The sequence below is a fragment of the Heloderma suspectum genome, chromosome 2 (genome assembly GCF_057233095.1).
Source record: "Heloderma suspectum isolate Gila_16-S chromosome 2, 16-S_ref, whole genome shotgun sequence".
Taxonomy (NCBI): Eukaryota; Metazoa; Chordata; class Lepidosauria; order Squamata; family Helodermatidae; genus Heloderma; species Heloderma suspectum.
Genome location: NC_139459.1, coordinates 203,225,875 through 203,252,052, shown reverse-complemented (window position 1 = coordinate 203,252,052; position 26,178 = coordinate 203,225,875). Strand labels below are relative to the sequence as shown.

Below are 26,178 nucleotides of genomic sequence, written 5' to 3'. Positions count from 1 at the left end.
GTCAGTGGAGAAGTGGAGCAGACAGTAAGTGTTAACTCCTCTCTTTCAGTTGAAGGTAGGGTGAAACTGAAAAAAATAGAAGATTTCATGTCCTTCTGGGAAAGGAACCCCCACTCCAGTCTTAGCTCTGTCTTCTGCAGGAGAGCACGGTTACTTGCCTGGTCCTAAACTCTACTCAGGAGTAGTGATTATTGACCTTCCTCTTTTCTCCTCCTCTCCCCGTGCTCTGGGCATTTGCTTGGGGACTGCAGGAACCTTAGTTCTTGCCTTCTGTGGGCAATTTGGACATCTTAAAACTGCGTGGAATGTCTACTTTCCGTTAGTTAATACCCCAGAATGGTTAGCTGATGGGAGCTAATGGTTAGGAGGTAGTTAGACAACTCTCCATTGTGTTGGAATAAGCTATCCATCTATGCTTGGGGAAAGGTGATACTAGTACCCCCTGGCCCCTGCTAAGGGGAGTGCATGTGTGTGTCTAAAATAGACTTTTGTAGTTCGGAACAGAGAGAGATGGAGAGATAGACAGACTGACATACAGAAAGAAAGAGAGATGAATTTGACTGAAGGACCTTTGTGGTACAGGGCCTCTCTCTGGGGATACGATGTGGAGAAGCAGATCTGCTGCCTTTTAGGAATGCCTCTTTGCTTCAACCTAGGCTTTACTTGTATATTTATAATTCAAGCAAATGCTGCAAAGACACCTTAATTCTGCAGTGGTGTCTCTTTCAAAGAAAGCCAACCCCAAGTAGCACTGGTCCTGGAACTTCTCATTACACAGGGAAGTATGGAGTTTGCAATAATATGATTTGAAAATATGGATTTTATTTATGCATGCAGGCATTGGAATGAGGTGTTAGAAGCAAGGCACCAGGGTAGTAGCCATGGGGGGTGGGGTGGGGGAGCTACAGTGGGCAGTTGCGCTCTGCCCAGTAGCTTATTGGTCCTCTCTGAGCTACTTTCTCTCTGAGCTTATAGGCTATACTGCTCCTATCACATTGTCAAATTACCTATTGCAAGCGTAAGAACTGGAAAACCTGCCAGTGACATGAAATGAAATGCCTTCAAGATTTTGCCCCCATATTCTGAAGTGACTGCTCGCAACTGCACAGTATGAATACACCAGCCTGTAACTAAGCGATACTACCAAAAACATACTCTGCTGCTTTTTGGAATCAGTATTTCTTTTCCTTAAGGTGAGTTGTTGCCAGTTCATAACATCCACAGAGTTTAGAATACGTACCCATCAGAACATTAATGTGTTTTTGTTTGAAACCTTCCAGATATTTGATAATGAAGCCAAAGATCTTGACAGAGAAGTCTGCTTTATTGATATTGCCTGTGATGAAATTCCTGAGCGCTATTACAAAGAATCAGAGGTGGGTAAAGGACTTTATGCACTTGATTGGGGTAGGTTTGCATTGTACAGGGAGCCCCTGAAGACATCAAAGCTGTTCTAGGGTCATCTTTTTATTTCTTACTACCAAGTGGCAAGGATAATTTTTTTCACACATCAAGTGGAGATGTGCGGTAGAATGGATTGTATAACTGAATTCTTATATTTACCTCCCTCTTCCTCATCTACCTGTATTTCCTTGACATTTGTCTTCTCCTTTTTTGGTCTCTTAAGTAATGTTTTTTGTTAATACAGATTTAAACTCAATAAGCCTTCAAACTCATTGGTTTTTAGGCATTACAGCAATGTTTATGCTAAGTAATAATCCTTAGTTCAGTTAGATAAACTAGAAAAGAGCTTTCTTACACACTTATCTAATTTCTCTTTCTCACAGTTTGGATTCTGTGTTTGCATGTAATCTTGGGGGTGTATTCCTGAAGCAGTTCACTAGAAGCATCTAGAAAGCCTTGCTGATCTGCCAGAGAGGGTTTTTAAAATTATGGTTTGGTACTTCAGAAGAGGTTATTAAAGAAGCCTCTAACTATAAATGTGTGAATACACAGGAACATTTACTAAGAATAGATGCTTCTTGGGGATTCTTCATTTTACATATTAGCTACATATAGAATACATAGTTTCTGTTAAGAATTTAAGAATCACATACATTATTCTGGATTATCATCTAATTTACTGGGAGTGCAAATTTTGCAATGTTGAGACCACAAATGGCATCCAGGCATTGTGCAACCACATGCCTAATTCCATATGCTTTCCAGTGACAATCTATACATGATTCACTGTGTATCCAAAGGCACTGTCCCATGTTTGAGCTCTCCAAGGCCAGTGTTTCAGATTTTGGGATGCAAGAGGAGGGATTTCAATAGTGCAGGCAAAGTTAATAGCAAGGTTAGAAAGCTTGCTCTAGACATATTCCAGATTAAATTGCAGAAAAGTAGTATTTTTAAAGAATAGGAGCTTTTCTGCATGAGACATTTATTGTGCACTCGTCATTCCCTACTCATGGTTGCTTATGGGTTCTTTATATGGTGTCGTCACCCTCCAGTTTCACTTCTGTTTTTAAACAGCACTTCCAATGAGTTTTTATAGAGCAGGGAAAATGGAGTGTTATTTAAAGAAAGCGAAAGAAAACACTATTTCCACTGGTGTATTTGCACTATTCCGTGATACCGCAGTGCCACGTAGAGGTTATGTACTGGAAAAGCAGGAAAGGAAATGCTCTTCATGTAGTGCTTGGATCTCAGTTCTGTGACAAAACGGAAAGTAGATACAGTGGCTTAACAGCCTCGTGTACAAAAGCTCTGTACGTTGTCACTATTTTCTTTTTAAGCCTTGTAACTGCTACTGCTTTGGGGATGCATTCCTAGGACATTAGTCTCCGATAGTAGCCACTTGGCTTATAGAACTACTGAACTGGCCAGGGATATAGGTAATCCACATGTGCTCTAAAAAATGGAGGGCTTGGGGATTGCACTCACTCTTAACTGGTGCCCCAGGCCCATCATCTTCACTGTCCACATCATGCATCTGAGGAAGGTGGACTTTTGCCTATAGGAACACATGCCACAAGACTCTGTTATTTGAACAATCTAATTTTGAGCAACACTTCTACAAGATGCGTTTATCTTGTAGAATTATGGCTCAGAATGAGAATTCCTGATAGCCCCCCTTGATGAGTAGCAATATGAAATTAGAAATTAATGTAGATATCAAAATAATAACAACAAATTGCTATTTTTAGACTGGGCCTGTAAAGAGATACTGTATGTTTCAACTGTTTTGAATTTGCTAGACATACACAAAATAAGAACATAAGAAGAGCCCTGCTGGATCAAACTAAAGGCCAATCTAGCCCAGCATTCTGTTCCCACAGTGGCCAATCAGATACCCCAGTGGAAAGCCCACAAACAGGACATGAGTACAGTAGCAGCCTCACACTCATTTCCCCCAGTAACTGGTATGCAGAGGCATGATGTGGAGAAAATGGATAGAGAGGCATTTTTCTCCCTCTCTCATAATACTAGAACCTGGCATCGTCCCACATTGGTGGGAGATTCCGAACAGATAAAAGGAAGGACTTCTTCACACAGCACATAGTTAAACTGTGGACCTCGCTACCACAAGATGTAGTGATGGCCACCAATTTGGATGGCTTTAAAAGGGGATTAGACAAATTCATGGAGGATAAAGCTATCAATGGCTACTAGACCTGATGGCTGTATGCTACCTCCAGTATCAGAGGCAGTATGCCTCTGTACACCAGTTGCTGGGGAGCATGGGTGGGAGGGTGCTGTTGCACTTGTGTTTTGCTTGTGGGCAGCTGGTTGGCCACTGTGTGAACAGAATGCTGGACTAGATGGACCTTAGTCTGATCCAGCATGGCTGTTATTTCCTTGTGAGCGTGTCTTTGCAGCCATAAGAAGGAGTAGAAACTTGCTTTTGGAAAGGTAAAGGCTGAGATTCTTAGGGAAGCATAATTATGCAGCCAGTACCATATTCTGCATTTGTTCTCTACTTGCACAAAATCACAGAGTTAAAATAGCCTTGCCTATGGACAAGGAGAAGCTATGGGCAAATAGCAGAACATAATCCCGGGAAAGGGAAGACATTAAGATATTATACCTTATTGCAGGAATGGAATCTACACAGTAATATATCAGATTGAGAACCAACCAATCCTCTTTTGAAAACAGAACCACAAAAGGTTTATTCTTCAGCTTCAGAAAAGGAAGCCAAATTCCGTGGCTCAGTGCTAGAAGACTGCTTTGCATCCAGAAAGTCCCTAGTTCAATCCCTGGCATCTCCAGGTAGGCCTGGAAAAGCTCCTGCCTAAAAATCTGGAGAACTGCTGCCAGTCAGTGTTGACAATACTAGGCTAGATGATCTCACTCAGTATAGGGCAGCTTCTTATGCTCCTACTAATAATAACCAGGTAGGTCATAGGAACTATTAACTGCAGGTCTAGGTACCTGTTTACATAGATCAACCTTTCCCAACCTCATGCCCTCCAGATGCGTTGGACTGCAGCTCTGATCAGGGCCTACACCAGAGTCTAGTGGGCCCTCAGCATAGTCCTGCCCATGGGCCCCTGCAGACGCTCCGTCCTCGACTAGTCTCTGCCCTTGCCCACCTGAGCCTCTGCATGCCTGTGCTTCCCCCACCCGCAGCCAGCCAAAGCCCCATGCCCACCAAAGCTGCCCGTCTGCTGTCACTGGCAACCAAAGCTGCCCACCCACCTGCCATCCAAAAGCTCCCCACCTGCCTGCACCCAGCTGAAGCACCCCCCCGCTTGCCTGCACCCCCTTCCAGAAGCAAGCCAAAGCCCTGCGCCCGCCAGACAGCCAAACCCTCGCGCCAGACAGCTAAAGCCCTGCGCCCCCCGAAGCTGCCTGCCCACTGTCACTGCCACCCAAAGCCCCCCACCCGCCCACCAGCCAAAGCCCCCACCCACTGTTGCTGTCCACCAAAGTCTGCCTCCTTCCCGCTGGTTTTTTGTTTTTTTACCTGGGGGGCAGCAGGGGGCACCTCTTCCTCTGGCCAGCCTTGCTGGCAAAGTGCTGGGGCACCGGGCTGAGGATGCAGGCTTTGTGCGCGATTTTAAAAGAAAAAAAGTGCTTACATTTTGAGCAACAGTGATCTGAACCAATCAGATGCTGCCTTTGGGGGGGATGCAGCCAATGAGGGCACAGGAGTGACATAAAGACCGCCCGGTGCTCTCATTGGTTGTGTCTCCCCCAAAGGCAGCATCTAATTGGTTCAGATTGCTGCTACTCAAAATGTAAGTACAATTTTTTTTCTTTTAAAATTGAGTGCTGGGGCCTGCAGGCTCAGCCAGGGGCTCCCCAGCTATTTGGTGTAGGAGGAGGAAGAGGAGGATGGCAGCAGCTGCAGCCAGCTCTGGGGTAGATGGACCCTCTAAGCCTCTGGGCGCTCGGCAGCTGCCCAACTGTGCTGACCGCTGATGCCGGGCCTGACTCCAATCATTCCCAGCCAGCATAGATGATCAGTGAAAATGCTTGATCGACGCAGGAAATTATTATTCATCTGTTACATAGCATACAACAATTCATTGCAGCATTTTGATGGTGACAGGATGTTTATTACATTTTGTTGGGAAACACATTTGTTGTGCGCTCGAGCCAGTATTAGACATCACCTTGGGAAATGACTCAGCCACTTATTATCTTAACTTTACCTGGTACTTTTCTTGTTCCATATGGCAGCTACAGGGAATATATATATAATTAAGCTGGTCCAGCTTTGTATAGCAGGTTTAAGTTGTATATTTTCTTTTCATCTTCAGTACAATAAGTAAGCAATAAATATGACATCTGAACATGTTCTTTATGTTTCCAATTATAAACTGTTAAATTCCATGATGGCAACTTAGATTTTGCAGCATACAAAATCAAATGTACTTTGACAAAAATAACAGTCAGGGACTATTTATTATAGCTCACAAAGTTAGATGATACATTGCATGCTATTAGACAAGAACTTAATTATTCCATCAGTAATATTTATTTCAGTACAGGGATGTGGTTTATGCCTAATTACGGACATCACTCTGAAGCTGACAAAATGCTAACTATTTTATGCGAAGACTCTATGCTAAAACACAAGTTCTTAGAAGATAGCCCATAGAAATAGGTACAGCAGTATAATGTCATGACATGATATTCGAACATGGTGCTAGAGGCTTAAGGCCACAATGTTGGCCCATCTAAGAGCTGTGGTCCAGAAAAAGAAAAGGAAATGTCTGTTCCCCCATCCCCCACAAAAACCGGAAGCCCAGAATGATCTTTCTGAGACATGAAAACTCCTGGCTTTATCTTCAAGCAAGTGCTTAAGTTTACAATGTCTTTTGGCCCCTGTCTTCTCCACAAATGCTTCTCTCAGGTTCTTCTTATCTCAGTCCACTGCTGACTTTGCCTGTCCTTTGGCTGCAGTGCCTCTTGGTTCGCCCTGCCTATTAGCTTCTAGGAGCTTTTCTCACTCAGTTTGCTTACTTTGTCAACACAGTCCCTCATGGCTCTCTCGAAGCGGGGAACTAACCTTAGTCCCATTCATTTAAATGGGTCTACCTTTACGTATGACTAAGTCTGGATCCAGCCCCATATATTTAAATCCAGGGCAATGGATGGATCAAAGTAGAAATGTTTACATATTCAGTGAGAAAATATGGAGTAGCTTACAATTCTCTTTACCCTTTTCTCTTACACACCAAGCCTCTAAATTAGCAATGCTTCTTTCACATAGTAAAAGCTTATGCAGCAGTTATGCATGCTTATAAGACATGTTTTAAAATGTTATGTCTAGCTCTATCTCACGAGCAGAGTGCTTTTAAAATGTTACTTTAAAACAAAGAGCCCTTTCCACCTCCCACTGTTGCCTAAGGTGAATCTGAGGGCCCTATATGATGTTGGCAGTGATGCTACGTAGATCAATAGAGTAAGTTTCAAAAAGCTTGTTTTGCCATCTTAATGGTCAAGTCTTTACTTGTAACATATGTCAAACATCCTCTGGTAGAATACTCCATGTAAAGAAATTAAATAAGTAGCCATATGCTAGTATAAAGGAAAACTTAATTTTCTTTCTGTACCCTGTGCAGATGGACAGTCTACAAAACATCTGCCCTCAGGTTTATAGGCAAGCCAAGATGATTAGCTGGCCCAGGTCCAGGAAAAAAGACTTCCTCTTCTGGACTGCGTATTTTTGAAATAGTATTATATACGATGCCAAGCTTCCTGAAATAAACTGAGTAAGAATAATAAGGAGAGAGGAGCAAGAGAATATTTCACTTTTTTCTGCGAAAATCTTTAGGGACGGTATATTTGGTTAGCCAAATACGTGCAGATCTTCTGTTCTTGAATCCTGGTATATGAATAAATCATAAAGCAGGATGTAAAAAAAAGCCTAGGTTGTATCAAAATCAGTGTGTGCCTTATCCAGTCTAGAGTCTAGGCAGCATCTAAGCATGCTTACCACATCCATGACAACAGATGCTTTCTCACTGCTAGTAAAAGGAAGAAATCATATCGTGAAATTATAACTCACAGGTGTAGTATCTCACTCTTAATTTTGCCTAAAATAACAGTATGTACTATAAACATGAATAAGATAGTCAGTGTAAGTGATCAAGATCAAACAGGCAGACAGAAGTTAATATATTATTATTATTTTATTTCTTAATCACCTTTGTTTTAAAAAGATCCAAGGTTACGTACAACAGAATTATTAAAACATACAAAATATAAAATAGCTAAAAACAATTTCCATTAAAAATTATCAAAACATAATGAAACCACTAAAACATCAGTATGGACCATAACCCAAACAACTGATGCGTAAAAAATCTGATGCATAAATAGTATTAACAAGAAATGTTGGGAAAAATGTCAGTGACCAGGAGCCAAAGAGCTGCTGCTGACCATTCTTCGCCAGGCCATATCGCAAAATGTTGTTGAAACTCCCTCCAGTTTCAAAAGCAGTTGGTGCACGCCTCTGTGTGAATGCTGTTAAAGAAAAATCAGCCTCTAAAGTCTCCTTGGGCTCTCAGAGCTATGTTCTTTATATGCCAGCTGCACTCTTCTATATTCCTTAATCTTCAGGCCAAATGTAAATTCACTTTTTAATAAGAGAGACGTTTTTAAATAAAAAAGCGTTTTGTGCTCTTTCCACATAATCACAAATGCCTTTTGAAGGCAAGGGGGCTCACTCATGCTTAGCTGTCGCATGGTGTCAGCCAGCATCTGTCTAGTTCAGAACATAATCGTTCCACTGGCACCATATTAAAGACTTTCTTTTAACCACTTGGTTTAGAATGCCCCTCCTCTCCGCTCTGTGCTTCTGTCAGATATAATTTATGAGGCAAACTCATTTTGACAATCATTTTGCTCGCAAATGGCACAAATTGCTCCATGTTTTCAGCACATTGCAATGCCAAGTGTAGAATGTTTTAAAAATAGCATTTGCAGTACTGGGTGGTAACAAGGCAGAAATACTGCTGCCTCTGTGTTTGATTTGCTGTTGAATCCAAAGCAAAACAAGAAGCTCAGTGTAATTATTGTCTTTGGGGGAGGGGGAAATTGTGCCAATTTTCAATTGTATTTCCAAAAAGGTATTTTTGAGTACACTAAAGAAGGTATTTTGGATTGACATGATTTTGAATCAAATGAGCCCTTATTTGGAAAACAGAAAAGTGCAAAAAAAAACCCTATCTGGTACTGTCATTGCAGTGTCATTGGTTACTGTCATTGGTTACAGTATAATAAGAAATACAGCTATGATCATCTCCCAAACTAACTCTCATTCAGTTTATGATTATATATCCTTTGAATTCTGAACCAATAGAAACACATTTCATTTTAAGAATACAAAGTGATTATAACAACTGTTATATTCAACAAATTATACGCTTCTTTTTATTGCCATCTAGAAAATGAATTTAGTACTTCACAGCTCTTGGGTGTTAAGGTCACAGTCTTGGAGTCTTGCAAGATTTAATGGTTTGGGCATTAATTTGAATTGCTCTGCTTGCACAGTATTGTGTGTAACTGGTGTACAAATTAACTTGAAAATGTACATCAGTATTGTCCATAATCTTACAATTACAGTTGTAATAGTAATTGTTGCTTATACCTCACCTTTTAGGATAACTCCTTACAAGGCATCTTATCCAATTCAAAACCAATAAGGGCGCAGTCCTATTGTTTTCGCCCTCGGTGCTTGTAAACCTCAGAACTCAGAGGCTTACAAGCATCTAGTGCAGAGCTGGAGGAGCGGCAGAGGCGATCGTCACCTCCTTGATCCTCCTGCTCTGCATTTTCTTTCAATGGCCTTTTTTGCTCAACTGGCCAGGGCACTTTGGAAGGGAAGGGAAAGAGGCTGTAGAGGCCTTGGGATAGCTCATATCCCAACCTCTCCACTCTCTTCTCCTCCCTGCCCACTGGAACTTTCTGCGTCGGTGGTTCTTTTCACTCCAGCTGGAGAAGGAGGGTGGGGAGAGTGGGGATTCCCTCCTCCAAGGTCAGAGCTCTGTCTCCAACCTCGGATCTGGGAATGCGAAGTATCCTGTGGTCCCCCAGGTGCAGTCTAGGGGCCATAGGATTGCTCTTTAAAATCGCCTTATTATCATTACAAACAATAACATAACAACTTAACATAAAACAGCAACACTCTCGGTGGCTTTCAATACCATCAACCATGGTATCCTTCTGGGGCAATTGTCTGAGCTGGGAGTGGGAGACACTGCACTGCAGTGGTTTTGCTCCTACTTGGATGGTCAGCTCCAGAAGGTGGTGCTTGGGGGATATTGCTCGGCCCCATGGATTCTCCAGTATGGGGTTCTGCAGGGGTCGGTTTTGTCCGCCATGTTATTCAACATCTGCATGAAACCGTTGAGCATGGTCATCCGGAGTTTTGGAGTGCGTTGTCATCAGTACACTGATGACACGCAGCTCTATTTCACCTTTTCATCTTCTTCAGGTGAGGCTATGGATGTGCTAAAGCGGTGCCTGGGTGCGACAATGGATTGGATGAGGGCTAATAAACTGAAGTTCAATCCAAACAAGACTGAGATGCTGTTGGTGGGTGGTTCTGCTGACTGGATGGAGTGTGTTCAACCTATTCTGGATAGGGTTGCACTCCCTCTGAAGGAGCAGGTTCATAGCCTGGGGGTCCTCCTGGAGCCATCTTTGTCACTTGAGGCTCAGGTGGCCTCAGTGGCATGGAGTGCCTTCTACCAGCTTCAGTTGGTGGCCCAGCTATGCCCTATCTGGACAGGGATAACCTGGCTTCAGTTGTCTATGCTCTGGTAACCTCCAAGTTAGATTACTGCAATGCACTCTACGTGGGGCTGCCTTTGAAGATGGTTCAGAAGCTGCAGCTTGGGCAAAATGCAGCAGCCAGGCTGATAACAGGGACCAGAAGGTCTGAATATATAAGACCAATTCTGGCCCCCTTGTACTGGCTGCCTATATGCTTCCAAGCTCAATTAAAAGTGCTGGTTTTGACCTAAAAAGCCCTACACAGCTCGGGACCACAGTACCTGATAGAATGCCTCTCCCAGCATGAACCAACCCACACACACTGCAACTAAGGCCCTGCTCCAGGAACCTCCTCCGAGGGAGGCATGGAGGGCAGCAACAAGAGAGAGGGCCTTCTTGGTGGTGGCTCCCCGTTCATGGAATAATCTTCCTGATGAAGCCTGCCTGATGCCAACATTGTCATCTTTTCGGCACCAGGTTAAAACTGCCCTCTTCTCTCAGGCATTTGGCAGCGTATAATGAGTCTCCTGATTGTCTCTGGCTGATGGTTTTTGTTTTAGATATTTGTTCTTGTTGTGAGTGTTATTTGTTCTATGTTGTTATATGAATATATATATGGGCCGCGGTGGCTTAGTGGTTAAGACGCTGAACTGCAGACTGGAAGGTCGGCAGGTCAGCAGTTCGAGACCCGAGTGCTGCGTGATGGAGTGAGCTCCCGTCTTCAGTCCCAGCTTCTGCCAACCTAGCAGTTCGAAAGCAAGAAATTGCAAGTAGATAAATAGGTACCGCCTCGGCGGGAAAGGTAACAGCGTTCCGTGCACCTCGGTGTTCAGTCATGCCGGCCACATGACCACGGAAGCGTCTTCGGACAGCGCTGGCTCTTCGGCTTAGAAACGGGGATGAGCACCGCACCCTAGAGTCGGACACGACTGGTTGGGGACACCTTTACCTTTTTTATATATATATATAATGTATTTTAATGGTTTTTAATTTTGTGAATTGCCCAGGGAGCTTTGGCTATGGGGTGATATAGAAATATAATGAATGAATGATACTAAGAAGTCATCTTAAAAATTATGCCAGCACATCCAGATTAAAACATAGAAGTCCCTCCTACATCTACGTGTTTTAAAAAATGTACTTAAACGCATAGAGGAGCTTGCCGGATTTCTCCCAGGAGAGCTACAGCCTGGGTGCCACTACAGAAAAGGCCCTGTTTCATCTATAAGGGCAGTCTAAACAGCTTCTAGATCAATTATTTTATGATTTAGAACTGTCTTATGCTCCTGCTGGTGGAAAGGTAATATCTAAGTGAATTAAATAACTAAATAATTAAAAATAGGTCCTACTGCTATTATGGAAACCCATAGGAAAGTGACCAAACTTCCATACCCAATGGTACGGTACTTTAGAAGGCAGTGCTGTAGAAGTATCTTTACCCACCAATGGGTCTCCCTCCTCTCTTCAGTATATTTGTACAGTTTTCCAGCTATCAGTACTGATACTAATAAATGGGATAGAAAAGTAACACAAATTGAGAGAGCTTTTCTATCCCATGTATCTTCTGTAATAATAAAAGAGGATATGTGTCTGCCTGTCTATTGATGCCATAGCTCCAAAACCATGAAACCCAGACAGCTGAAACCTGGCATGCATACTAAGGGGTACCTAGGGGTGTGCACCATAGGGTTATTTGGTTTTTAAAATGCATTAATTACTTTTAATTAATTTAAATGTGTGTATGCATTTTGAGCCTGCAGTACCATCTCCACTCACTAGATGGCAGATGTCCCTAACCAGCCCATAGCTTTGCAGAGCAGACAATTTGAAGCCAGAGGGGAGTACTCTGAGGGACAGTTATATGGTGGCTCCCTCCCCACTGCTGTGAGGCATCTCTCCCCCCCCCCCAGGGAGGGGAATGGAGTGAGTAGACCCTTCCCTCAGACAGCTATAGGAGTACACTATATCAGGGGCTGTGCCTAGGCATGTCTGCAGCTCTGGCTTCACTCAGATGGGTATACATCAATATATACATCTCTGACAGTTGAGTAACATTGCTTGAAGGCTTTGCTGTATCAAACTAAGGGCTATTCCAACCTGCGTGAAGCCGGGTCTGTTCACTAGTTAATAATGCTTCTGTGTTAACTTGCACGGGCTTTCCAGCACAGATTTTTCCCCCCACTATGGAGTTTTTTTTAAACTAGAGATGTTGTTTTTCTTTTGTAGGATCCTAAATACTTCAAATCAGAGAAGACTGGGAGAGGCCTATTAAAAGAAGGGTGGAGAGAGACTCAAGAGCCCATTATGTGTTCCTACAAACTGGTGTCTGTGAAGTTTGAAGTATGGGGACTTCAAACTCGAGTAGAGCAGTTTGTTCACAAGGTGAGTAAAGGACGGTGTCCCTAGCTCTTTTACCATCTTATCCTGTACATGAACAGAGACAGCAATGTGCATGTCAGGACATTCATGTGTGGATCTGGTTTCAGTGTTTCCAGTTACATACTCTGACCATATATTTAGCCTCGAATTTAATGTGCAAACTATCACAGAATTTGAAGCAGCATTTGCATGTCACCAATTTTATAATGCATTGAAACCAATGCAGGAAGAGTCCCAAGCCACCTATGAAGGAGAATTGATAAAAAAAAGTAATGCTAACCATTACAGGATAGGAAATAATTTGTGAATTTACTCTAAAGATTGCGCTCCCCTATCACAACGAGGACAATTTCCATGTTCCATAATGATTGCACTCCTGTGTTCAGTTAAGAGCATGGCACAAGGCACAATTACAAACAATTCCAACAAGAAGAAAAGGTGGAAGACAACAGAAGAAGCCAATGTGGCTTCACAAGAAGCTTAGAGATGACCTGAAAACAATAAGGACACACATAGGAAGTGGAAAGAAGGCCAAGAAACAAAGGAAGAGTACAGGCAGCTAGCACAGAATTGCAGGGATGGCGTCAGGAAGGCTAAAGCTGAGAACGAGCTGAGGTTAGCGAGGGATGCTAAAAGCAACAAAAAGGCTTTCTTCAGCTACATGCATAGTAAAAGACAGAGGAAAGAAATGGTGGTTCAGCTATTCAATAAGGATGGCAAAACAATAACAGATGACAAAGAAAAGGCAGAGGTGCTCAATTCCTACTTTGGCTCAGTCTTCTCCCAAAAGTGGGTCTATGACCCCCCTGGCAAAGGTGAAGTACAGGCTGAAGGGGCAGGATTGCAGCTTGAGATCGATAGATGTTCCTTGACCATATGCCTAATTACTTGGAATGAGTTCAAATCTCCAGGGCCAGATGAACTGCATCCTAGAGTAATAAAGGAACTGGCAGAAGAACTCTCAGAACCACTGTCTATTCTCTTTGAGAAATCATGGAGGACGAGGGAAGTGCCAGATGACTGGAGGAGGGCTAATGTGGTCCCTGTCTTCAGAAAGGGTAAAAAGGAGGAACCTGGGAACTACAGACCAGTCAGTCTGACATCAATCCCTAGGAAAATTCTGGAGCACATGATAAAGCAATCCATCTGTAAGCACCTTGAAAACAATGCAGTGATTACTCGAAGCCAACATGGATTTGTCAAGAACAAATCCTGCCAGACAAATCTGATCTCATATTTTGATCAAGTAACCTCCCTTGTGGACCGTGGGAATGCTGTAGACATCATATACCTCGACTTCAGCAAAGCTTTCGACAAAGTGCCCCATGATATCCTGATGAGCAAACTAGCTCAAAGTGGGCTAGATGAAACAACGATCCGGTGAATCCACAGTTGGCTACAGAATCGGACTCAAAGAGTGCTTATCAATGGGATCTTCTCAAACTGGGGAGAGAGAACGAGTGGGGTACCACAGGGTTCAGTCCTGGGCCCAGTGCTCTTCAACATTTTTATTAATGACTTGGAGGGGGAGGTGCAGGGAATGCTGATCAAATTTGCAGATGACACAAAATTGGGTGGGATAGGTAATACCTTGGAAGACAGAAACAAAATTCAAAGTGATCTTGATAGACTGGAGCGCTGGGCAGAAAACAAGAGAATGACATTTAATAGGGATAAATGCCAAGTTCTGCACCTAGGAAAAAGAAACCAAATGCAGAGTTACAAGATGGGGGATATGTGGCTCAACAACACTACAAGCCAGAAGGATCTTGGAATTGTTGTAGATCACAAGCTGAATATGAGCCAACAATGTGATGTAGCTGCAAAAAAGGCAATTGCTCTTTTGGGCTGCATTAATAGAAGCATAGCTTCCACATCCCAGGAAGTACTAGTTCCCCTCTACTCAGCACTGGTTAGGCCTCATCTGGAGTACTGTGTCCAGTTCTGGGCACTACATTTTAAGAAGGATGCAGACAAACTGGAGAGGGTTCAGAGGAGGGCAACAAAGATGAACAGGGGACTGGAAACAAAGCCCTATGAAAACAGACTGAAAGAACTGGGCATGCTTAGCCTTGAGAAGAGAAGACTGAAGGGAGATACGATAGCACTCTTCAAGTACTTGAAAGGTTGTCACAGAGAGGAAGGCCGGCATCTCTTCTCGATCATCCCAGAGTGCAGGACACTGAATAATGGGCTCAAGTTACAGGAAGCCAGATTCCAGCTGAACATCAGGAAAAACTTCCTGACTGTTAGAGCAATACGACAATTAGGGGTGGACGAAAGTCCCTTACCTGTCCTCGAAGGACGTTCACGGTGGGAGGGAGGCGCTTCGTTGCTCCCCCCGCGAAGTTCAGGCTGGGGGGGGGAGGCTTCCCGCCTTGCCCGGCCGCGAATGCGAAAGTTAAAAAAAAAAAAACAACGCCCCCTGATAGGCTACGTGACGATTGACGTAGCCTATCACGGCTGACTTTGCAAATCTAGCCGTGATAGGCTACGTTAATCGTCACGTAGCCTATCAGGGGGCGTTTTTTTTTTTTTATTATTGCAATGGTGGCGGCGGCGGCGGCAGCCGGTCAAAAGACCGGCTGCCGCTCCGGTCCCGCTCGAACACCCGCCGAACCGCTGGCCGGACCCGCCGCCGGGAGGGACATTCGGCGAAGGTAAGTCCCGTCCCGGGGGGGGCGCGGGGTGCGGGGGGGTGCGGAGGATTTCTCCCCGAAACTTGTTCGGGGGGCCGAACATGTTGGCGCTCGGCCCCCTGAAGTTTCGGGGAGAAATTCTCCGCCATCCCTAACGACAATGGAACCAATTACCTGGGGAGGTAGTGGGCTCTCCCACACTGGAGGCATTCAAGACAAGGCTGGACAGCCATCTGTGAGGGATGCTCTGACTTGGATTCTTGCATTGAGCAGGGGGTTGGACTGGATGGCCTTGTAGGCCCTTGCCAACCCTACTATTCTATGGTTCCAGGTAAGCCCCAATTGTCTCAATGAGAGATTTGTGCATATCTTTTGGCACAGATGACTGCACATAACATCAGAATCTATATATGAGAATCCTTGTATAAATCTACATATGTATAGTTTCTGGGGTGGGGGGATGCCAGGCAGAAGCCAAAAGGAAATAAGGAAGGGAAAAGAAAACTAATAACTGGAAGACAACCATAAGCTTAGGGGAATTGAGTGGAGTGGGGTGAAATGTTAGAAAGGGCTGGAAAGTATTCATTTTAAACTCAGGACAAGAGTGCGTGGGTTTATTGTATGGCTTAGTCATCCAAGATTCACAGAGATACTGCTTAGCCATATGCAGGTGAATGAAATGGGGGCAAGGGAGCGAAATCATAATTTAGGAAGGATGGGGAATGTCATACTTCAAAAGCACCTATATTTCACGTTTCGCCTACTCGTTCTTTTACCCAGAGGGACACTTGAGTAACCAGTCATACACAAATCATTCTTCTTCTTGGAGTAAATCAGAACTGTCTCCTACCTCCTAAGGCAGAGGTCCCGAACATGGCACCCCTGGGTGCCATGGCACCCATTGGGACCTCCAGTGGTACCCACGAAGCTCTCCGCTCCCTGCCCCCTTAAAATAATTGCTTTAAGAAAAACCTTGGAAAATGTTAAGGCAGTCTTCTTTCTCTCCTTTTCTAGCCTATGGCCTTTCTCTTTCTCTTTCTCTCCCCTCTACCCCTTTGCCTTGCTGTTTCCCCCTCCCTCTCAGCCTCTAGCCTTGCTCTTTCTCCACCCCTTTGCCTTGCTGTTTTCCCCTCCCTCCCAGCCTCTAGCCTCATTATTTCTTCCCCCCACCCCTCTTTAGCTCACTTTTTACTAGCCTGGCCCCCACGGCAGCCATTATGTGATTAGCCACATCCTTGGAAGTCATTTTGTGGTGGTGCTCACAAGAGTTTATCAAATCCCAAATGTGCCCACAGGTCCAAAAAGGTTGGAGACCACTGTCCTGAGGGCATCTTGATTTACAATCAGCTGATGGCACTATAATGCTGTGGACAGATCTCATCTTACTGGATATATAACCAGCAAGGTGTAATGGAGGGAGCGTCAGGCTTGGATCAGGGAGACTTGGCCATTAAATTTACTGAGTGGCCTTGGGCAAGTCATTATCTCTCAGCGGGTTGTAGTGAGAATAAATTCGCCATGTACATCCTGTGATTATGTATTTATTTATGTGCTTATTGATATATTGTATTTGAAAACCACCCAGTAACTGTTGTTCTCTGGGAAGTATACTAATACAAAATAAAAAAAAAACAATAAGTAAAACAGCACAGGATAACAGCAAAGTAAAAAGAACAGAGAATAAATAACAGTGCAAAGATCTACAAGCACTAAAATGATTTCTGAAATGCCTGGGGAAACAAAAAACTCTTCACTTGGTGCCAAAAAGACCACAATGTGGGTGCCAGGCAAGAGGCATTCCACAGGCGCCACCACTGAAAATTTCCATGGGGAAGAGCAGTATACAAATGTAACTGTCAATATTCTTTTCTTTTTTTTTTTTTGCAATGTTAACATTACTATTACAAAGCAGGAATGGTGCCTTTGAATACCGAATGCTTGGGAACAGGAGCAGGAGAGGGCTATTGCCTTCCTATAGTGCTTGTGGGCTTCCCAGAGACATCTGGTGGGCCACTGCAGGAGACAGGATTCCGGAGGCTAAATAGGCCTTCTTTGATCTGATCCGGCAACCAGAGCTTTCAAGTCTAGTAGGCAAAAAGAAGCCGAAGAATTATTTACATGCTTCTTAACACTCTTAAAGAACTCTAAAAGATTAGTGAGGCAGGACCTCCCTTTGCCATGTTGATTCTTTTCCAGGAAATTTGTCCCTGAAGTCAAATGTGATTGTGTTGGAGTTCCTTGGCAATTGTTCACTTGAATTTGATAGCACTCTGGTCACTCTTTCCAATTGGTTTAACAACGCTTATGTCTCACACCAGGTCTTCGGAGCCACTTAGGATTAAGCCCAGGGGCCGCCTCCCCTGGTCAGTTCCATGGCTCTTGTAGGCAGGGCACAGTCATTTAGGGTATCTACAAATTTTACCTCTTTGTTGTGACTAGAATACGCATTTACCCAGTCTATGTGAAGGTAATTGAAACGACCCATTACAACAACACTTTCTCCTCTGGATGTCTTCCAAAGGTCTCTATCTCAAGATCACCCTAACCATTTTGATCAGTGGGCCAATAATACATCCCCAGTACTACATTACTTTGGGGGTCTGGTAGTGCCACTCATAGCAATTCTGTGAAGGAGTCTGTGCCTCAGTTGAGATTTCTGTTTTGTTTCTATGCTGGTGGTTCTTTACCTTTAATCCCCACCACCACCAAGTACACAACATTATCCGTGAATGCCCCCAAGCCACAAGTTAAAAAATTAAAAAGGACATAAAAACAGCATTCTAGACAAGACAGGGTTATTCTGATATTCGCTCAGGGGCAAAGAGGAGGGCATGGCATGAAATAAGACTGGGTGAGTAGCCTTGTAATTTCTCTTAGATGGTAGAACGGACAAATGGCAGACATGGGAAAAGGTAGAATCTATGCTGTGGCGGTTTCTGGAAGCTCATACAAACAGAAGTTCTCAAAAAGTGTCAGTTTTTATTTGAGCCTGATGCAGAATTTTTTGAGAACCTGATTCTCCCTCGCCTTTGTTACTATTACAATGCCTTCGGTAGTTTTCCTTCTGGAAGCCCATCACAATCCATAGTCTCATTGGAAATGGAAGTCTTACTTTTTGTTGGATTTTGCCTCCAAAGGCGAGAGGGCATTTCTGTTAGATTCCTCTTTGCTCTATGCTATTTTTGTTAAGGCCTGGGGGATTTTATGATCAGGGCAGGTTGCACTGTGCACAACAGTTCTCTGCTGGCATTCAGAGGTCATTGCAAGAGAAGAGAAGGGGCTGCCTCAAATCTCAAGTGCCCCCTGAAGTTCTAAATTCCCCCCAGGTTGTGTAGATCATCCCTTGGGGAGCTGTATGGCTCCAATTCAGAATTACTGCTCTATGCCCTCCTTGACGTACAGAGCAACACCTCCTCCAGTATGCCCTTCCCTGTCCTTCCTACAGAGTTTATATACAGGGTTGACAATATCCCACGGGTTCTTTCCATTCCACCAAGTTTCCTTTATGCCCACTAGATTTATGTTCTCCTTTAGAACCAAGCACTCCATCTCCTCTGTTTGGGCTCTGAGGCTTCTAGCATTAGCATAGAAACAGGGCGTCTTGCTGCAAATGTGTCTGGCATGTGCATTTTCCCCTATGCCCCTTTGATTGGCTATCATATCTTATGGTATTTCATGAGTGGCCAGCTTCTGGGGGTGCTGGGGCCCATTTGCCACTCCCGGAACCCACCATGGCCTGCACCACCTCACCACAGGCTGCACCCCCTCTCCTGCACCATCGTTTACTGCACAGTCGTACTCTTGGAAGCCCCAGGGGAGCACGAATTTATATTAAATTATATAGGCGCGTGGTCCCTGTGCACCTTGCTTTAAAGTGAAAAGGGGGGGGTGCCACTGCCATGCAGCTAGAATTTGGTGGCAATTCAGTGGTGGCAACTTGAGGGCTCTGGGAGCCTTGATAAAGGCCTAAGAGATACATGTTGCCTACCCATGTTGCACGCTCATTATCTAGTTCTGCCCTGTTCCCATTTGGATGTACAGAAACGTTTTCACCCTCATCCCCTAAGGATGATTTGTTCCAAACCTGATGCTTCTCGGTTCCTGTCAGCTTTTCTCCAGGAGTCAGTTTAAAAGTGACTCTGCAGCCTTTTGATATTGTGCCAGAAATCTCATTCCATTTCAGTTCAAGTGGACCCTATCCCTTCTGTACTAGCCTGGCTTGTAACAAAACTTTCCCCCTAACAAGTCTGAATCCGTACTCCTTACACTGCTATCTCATCCATTGAGACCCCTTGGCTCTGCCCATCCAGCTGGCCCTATGCGTGGATTTCATTTCAGAGAAAGCTACCTTGGTGGTCCTGTATTTCAGCTTCCTAGCTAGCAAGCTTTGCTTCCAGATTGTACCATGACATGTCTCAATGTGACTGGTGCCGACGTGCACCATGACCACCAACTCCTTCCCAGCACTATCTACGAGCCTATCTAAACAGAAACGTACACAAGAACGTAACCATTCTGCATTCTTCTTGTCTATATCTTTCTATATGAGAGAGAAGGGGGGTGGGTGGGAGAGAAACCCTTGCGCTATGTATTGACTTGTGGGTCTGCTTGTAATTTACATGCTCAACATTCTGCATGTTTTTGCTTATCTTCAGCTCAGAGTCTGAAACAGGCAAAGAGGAACAAAATGGGAAAGGGAGTGCTGCAGACTATAGGATGAGGAACTGAATCTATCAGAGTAATATCAGAATGTTGCTCATTTTCATTGCATGCATGTTTTCTTTTGCTGATGCTTGGCATCCCAGTGCATGCTCAAAGGGTCCAGATAATAAATCTACAATTGTGATGAATAGTTCTTCAGTGTTTCAAAGACCTTGGAATTCATTCCCTGTGAGCTATGCCTGAATTCTTTATAAGGTTTCTGATATACTTCGTGGACAGGGTATTCTGCTGCAAGTCCTGTGTAGGCTAGATGTAGCACACTTTAGAAAAAGAAGAGCTAACACAGAAATAACTCCACAGCAAGAATTAAGTAGCTTTTCTTTCAACAGAAATATGTACCTTTAAAACAAACAAACACAGAGCTTTTACTACAACTCTGACTAGTAGCCAACTGATTTTGCTAAAATTTAATCCTCTCAGAGAAGTCAAACAAACTTTGACACGGGATCCAAGCATACTGGCTCCAATGCATTTTGGCCCAGATTTTCTTTGGGACCTTCTTCAGAGGTTATAAAACACACAACCCTTGTGTGAATCATGCAGCAAAAAGTGGCATGGTGCCATGTGTCCAATTCCATTCCACCCACTTCCATGCAATGTTTCCATCAGCAGCCATTCCAGCAGGCTGTACAGAGGGGGAATCGGGGCCATTCCACCAGCTCACCTCCATGAAGGCTCCCCCTCCCTCAGCTGTCACCATCAGCAGCCATTCCATACTGTGGGAGAGGGGAGAGCGAGCTGCTCTGAAAGACTTAATTTTTTCCCCACTCCCTTCCCTATTCCATTTTCCTTGTATGTCATGCCTTTTTTAGATTGTAGGTCTTCAGGCACGGACTGTCTTATTTTACTGATTATATAAAGTCAGGGCCAGAAATATTGGAACAAGAATAACTGTTTTGGCAGTTGGCCTCCGTACACCACCACATTGAAGTTGAAAGGAAACACACCCAGATGGGAGCAAAGTCAGGACTTTCAGCTGTAATTCAAGGGGTTTGACAAAAGTGGGGCACTAACCATCCAGGAAGGACAGCCAGTGGCATACACACACACACACACACCCCAATCGTTGGTGGCTCATAAGTAATGGAACAAACCAACATCATTTCAAACTTAAGGATCGCCTTTAATACCTGAATGAAAATCCTTTGCAGTCAATGATTGCCTGAAGTCTGGAACCCATGGACATGACCAAATGCTGAGTTTCTTCCCTCGAGATGCTTTGCCAGGCCTTTACTGCAGCTGCCTTCAGCTGCTGCTTGTTTGTGGGTCTTTCTGCCTTCAGTCTTGTCTTCAGTAAGTGAAAAGCATGCTCTAATGGGTTGCGATCAGGTGACTGACTTGGCTATTGAGGAACATCCCACTTCTTTGCCTTCAGAAACTCTTGGGTAGCTTTTGCTGTATGTTTTGGGTCATTATCCATCTGCAGTATGAAGCAGCATCCTATCAGTTTGGCAGCATTCGGCTGAATGTGAGCAGAAAGTATAGCCCTATACACTTCAGAATTCATCCTGCTGCTTTTATCAGCAGTCAGGTCATCAATAAACACCAGTGACCCAGTTCCATTGGCAGCCATGCATGCCCATGCCATAACACTGCCTCCACCATGTTTGACAGATGATGTGGTATGCTTTGGATCATGAGCTGTTCCTTTCCTTCTCCATACTTTTCTCTTCCCATCATTCTGGTACAAGTTAATCTTGGTTTCATCAGTCCAAAGAATCTTATTCCAGAACTGGGCAGGCTTTTTAAGGTGTTTGCTGGCAAAGGCTAATCTGGCCTTTCGGTTCTTGAGCATTACCGGTGGTTTGCACCTTGTTATGCAGCCTCTGTATTTACCTTCATAAAGCCATCTCTTGACTGTAGATGTTGACAATGACATGCCTACCTTCTCAAGAATGTTCTTGACCTGGCTAGAAGTTGTGAAAGGGTTCCTCTTCACCATGAACAGAATTCTGCGGTCATCCACTTTAGTTGTCTTCCATGATCTTCCAGGCCTTTTGCTGTTGCTGAGCTTGCCAGTTAATTCCTTCTTTTTCAGGATGTTCCAAACTGTTGTGTTGGCCACTCCCAATGTTTTTGCTATCTCTCTGATGGGTTTATGTTGTTTCCTCAGCCTAATGATAGCCTCCTTCACTCGCATGGACACCTGTTTGGACCTCATGTGGGGAGTTCCAGTGAGCAGCTACCAAATGCAAATGTAACACTCAGAACCACCTCCAGGCCTTTTATCTGCTTGACTGGTTATGGGGCACCCAGGAAACAGGCCACACCTGGCCATGCAGCTGCTTGTCAGCCATTCGTTCCATTACTTATGAGCCACCAATGGTGGGTGGGTGTGTATGCCACTGGCTGTCCTTCCTGAATGGTTAATGCCCCACTTTTGTCACACTCCTTGAATTACAGCTGGAAGTCCTGACTTCGCTCCCATCTGGGTGTGTTTCCTTTCAACTTCAATGTGGTGGTGTACAGAGGCCAACTGCCAAAACAGTTGTCCTTGTTCCGATATTTCTGGCCCTGACTGTAGAAGCCACTCCAGAAACCTTTTCGGCTGAGGAGTGCAATAAAAATACTTTAAAAAAATTTTTTTTTTTCAACCTAGCAATATAGAAACAATATGCACTTTCAAACTGCATGGGAGTTCAGCTTGCTTTGCAGGTTGTTTCTCCCTGGGATTATAGTCAACCAGTACATGAGAACTAAGAAAGCAGGCTGGCACAGATTATTAGGAAAAGTTTATTAGGAAGATTAATAGGAAAACTTTGGTTCTAGCCACAACCACATCTTTGGTGTTCATTTATGAATTCAAGACATCAAGTTCCATGTATGCTCAGAGAAAGGATGGTTTTGTAGCCTTCCTGTGTCAGTAATCAAGGTAGTAAGTTGCCTTCCAGACTTCATTATTACATTTAAGTATCCTTTAGTGGCTGTTTTCTGCCCTTGCTCCCAGGAGCTCAAGGCAGTGTAACATGGATCTCCTCCTGCCCATTTTATCCTCTCTGTGAGGTAGGAGAGGCTGAGAGATAGTGACTGGCCCAGGGTTATCCAGTGAGCGTGATGCTTGAGTGGAAATTTTAACCAGAATCTTCCTGATTCCTGCTCTGACTTCCTAATCCAGGGGAGGCCAACTTACCTGATGGAGCACCTCTCCTGGTATGAACCTACCCGTATACTACGCTCGTCATCTGAGGCCTTCCTCCAAGGGAGGCTCAGAAGGTGGCAACAAAGGAGAGGGCCTTCTTGGTGGTGGCCCCCTAATTATGGAACTGTCTCCCCAGTGAGGACCACTTGGCATCAACACTCTCATCTTTTTGGCACCAGGTTAAAACCTTCCTCTACTCTCAGGCATTTGGCAGCATATGATTTTTAAGTGGTCCTGAGATTTCTTACTGTTGACTGTTACAGTTGCGTGCATGTGTGTGTCTGTGTCTATATGTTGTATGCAAATGGTAAGTTTTGGCTATTTGGTGGTATAGAAATGTAATAAATAAATTGAAATGAAATTAATTTGTGGTCATCCAGATGTTTGACCTGCACTTCCCATCAGCCCTAGCCAACATAGCCAATAGTGAGGGCCGATGGGAATTATAGGCCAAAACACCTAGACAGCCATAAGTTGCCCACCCCTATTCTAACCATTACACCATGTATACCCTATGCTAGTCTGTAATCATTTTATACTTCAACCATCCTTCGATTTGATTCTTAATCTCTTGAATATAATTTTTGAAGGGCATTGGCCTTTCATATGTGGAATGAACATATTCAATTTTAAAATGAAAGCCAGGTGAATATTGGTAGCCCAACTACTGATAATCTATGTATTTGTCGCTCCTGTTCCTGTATTTGTAGTCATTATCAGTCTTTGTTGCTGATGTTGTTTTTAAATTGAACTATTTCTGTGTGCACTTTTCCACAGATGAATGTACAAATTTAGCAATGGGGTTTCTGTTGTTTTCTTTGGGAGATAGAGAGACGTTACTTTTTGAAATGTGCCATTCCCACTATAAATTGCTGTGGGGACTTGCCATTCAGAACACTGATGACGTTAGCTGTAGTGCAGACATACAAATTGTAGGCCATTGCTCCTGGTGTTTTTGTTTTGTTTTCTCAGACAAGTCTTTAACCTGGTTCTGATTTACAGGTGGTCAAAGATATATTGCTGATTGGTCACCGACAGGCTTTTGCATGGGTGGATGAGTGGTATGGTAAGTCATATTTTTAAAAATAAATGCACATTCTGGCCACAAGAAATATTTAAGGCCATATTCATTATATGCCACACTTATTTGTGTTCCAGTAGCCTTGGTTAAGACAGCCATCACAGAGAGCAATCCTTCTTTCCTTAGTTTCCTTCAAAATATACAGCTTCCTCATCATGTATCATTCATAGCCAAAGCTGTAGAGGGATCGGGGTAGGCTGGTGATGCATTTTTAAAGAAAATGGTTCTAATCCAACCACTCCAATGGACTTTTTTGTAGCTGAGGAAGACTTGCATACATCATGCAGCACCAGTTACAATCCTGCCGCTGTGCTAACACTCTCACATTAGTGTGCACACATCTTAGTATCTGAAGCTCTTAGACCCCCCGCCCCCATTTCCGCTCATGTTATTTTAAATTAGGGCTAGTTTAGATATAACATAGGACCATGGTTTTGGGATTGATAGCTAGCCAAGGGATTGTGGGATTTAACCAGGATCAGTGGACATTTAGGGGCACTTTTAACTAGAGGTAGCTAAGCTGAACCAGGTTAGAAGGAGACCAGCACAAATTTGTACATGAACAGGATGGGAGGGATTGGCAATCCAACCTTGTGGCTTCCTCTGAATCACCAAACCATAGTTGGTTTGTGGCTTCCTCTGAATCACCAAACCATAGTTCTATGGTATGTCTGCGCTGACCTATAATGTTAACTTCAGGATAGTTTGAAGGCATTCATAGATAAGCAAAAAGAGAAAAGCCAGCATTATGAGAACATGTATTTAAAAACCCACTCATTTAACAGATACAATTTAAATCCCACTGGTTCTAATGCAGCAGCACATAATCATCCTAAACATCAGTATCATTAACGTTTCTTTATTGTGCAATAAATATGCAGGTTTTCATTTTAAAGAGTCAGTAAAAAATGTCCATTATAACAAATATTGATGGATCAATCACCTTTCCCTAAATGCTTAATTGTAGCTTAGAAATAATGGGACAGTGAAAGGAGAGTCAGATGGGATTGTGCAGCCAGGAAGGTATGTTCCTTTAAATGTTCTGTGACCAATTACAACTTATTCAAATGTGTAGGTATAGTTCAGTCATATGATAGGACTATTCTTTATCAGTTCCAGAATGCCTGAGTTGGCTCTAAGAGAATCTGTCACACCCTTCTAGAAAGGTTAACTAGACAGTAAATGAATCCTGCCAGTGGAAGCATTGCTCTACCATTGTGCAGGGTTAGGGACTTATGAAAAATGAGACTTGATTGTTTTCTGCCCAATTGGCATCAGAGTCACAGAAAGTGCAATACGACAGGGGTGGATGATGTATGTGGAGCATACAGTGGTATAAGCAGAAGGATTTGAACATCCAGCATTTTCCAAGCAAGCACCCAATGCTACACCCTCTCAGGTCCCGCAGATGCCACTGAACCTCTTAACATTCCTGCTTCTGGGAAATTAGAAAAGAATAGAATAGAATGTATTGATCCAGTCAACAGATTTCACAATAAAACTTAGAACTTGTGGGAGACAGAACTTGCAGAGCGCGCTGAACACTGGATCTGTCCTGTGATATATTACTTCAGCATCCCTTCTTGAAAGCACTAGGATTGAAAGCCCTTGGTAAAAACATTCAGTGATTTTTGCTTTGCTCACAGTTCTCAAGGCCATATTGCAACCTGAGATCAGAAGCATCTCATACCCACAGTCATAATCTCTCAGGGCTTCACCACACCAGGCTTTTTATTCTGCAGTTTACCAGGGGTTCTGCCTCCAGTTTCTATGCAGGATTAAACATCAGCTCCTTACACATGCTGCAAGTTCCCTGCAGCCTCCGGGTGGAGTGGAGAGGGAGACAGCAAGCCATGAATCAGTGGGTCTCACTCTCTGCTGTTTACATGGGGGTCGCCATCTTCTTCCTGCCCCACCAGCTCTGCACTTGCTTTGAGGGTCTGCTAGCCTGGCCAAGAAAACTCTCCTCCCAGCCCAGGTCAACAGGCAGACACACTGGAGGATGGGTAGGGGGAAAAAACGGGGGCGTTGTGATTTTC

At 43.9% G+C, this 26,178-nt stretch overlaps 1 protein-coding gene across 1 annotated transcript in view; it reads left to right on the top strand.

The window, feature by feature from the left end:
- Nucleotides 1-26,178, top strand: part of PITPNC1 (phosphatidylinositol transfer protein cytoplasmic 1) — a 198,374-nt gene that overhangs the window by 148,048 nt on the left and 24,148 nt on the right. Inside the window, exons 6-8 of the mRNA XM_084837463.1 lie at nucleotides 1,281-1,376; nucleotides 12,406-12,561; nucleotides 24,061-24,124. Coding sequence (XP_084693589.1) covers nucleotides 1,281-1,376; nucleotides 12,406-12,561; nucleotides 24,061-24,124 — 316 coding nt within the window. The remainder of the gene's footprint in view (nucleotides 1-1,280; nucleotides 1,377-12,405; nucleotides 12,562-24,060; nucleotides 24,125-26,178) is intronic.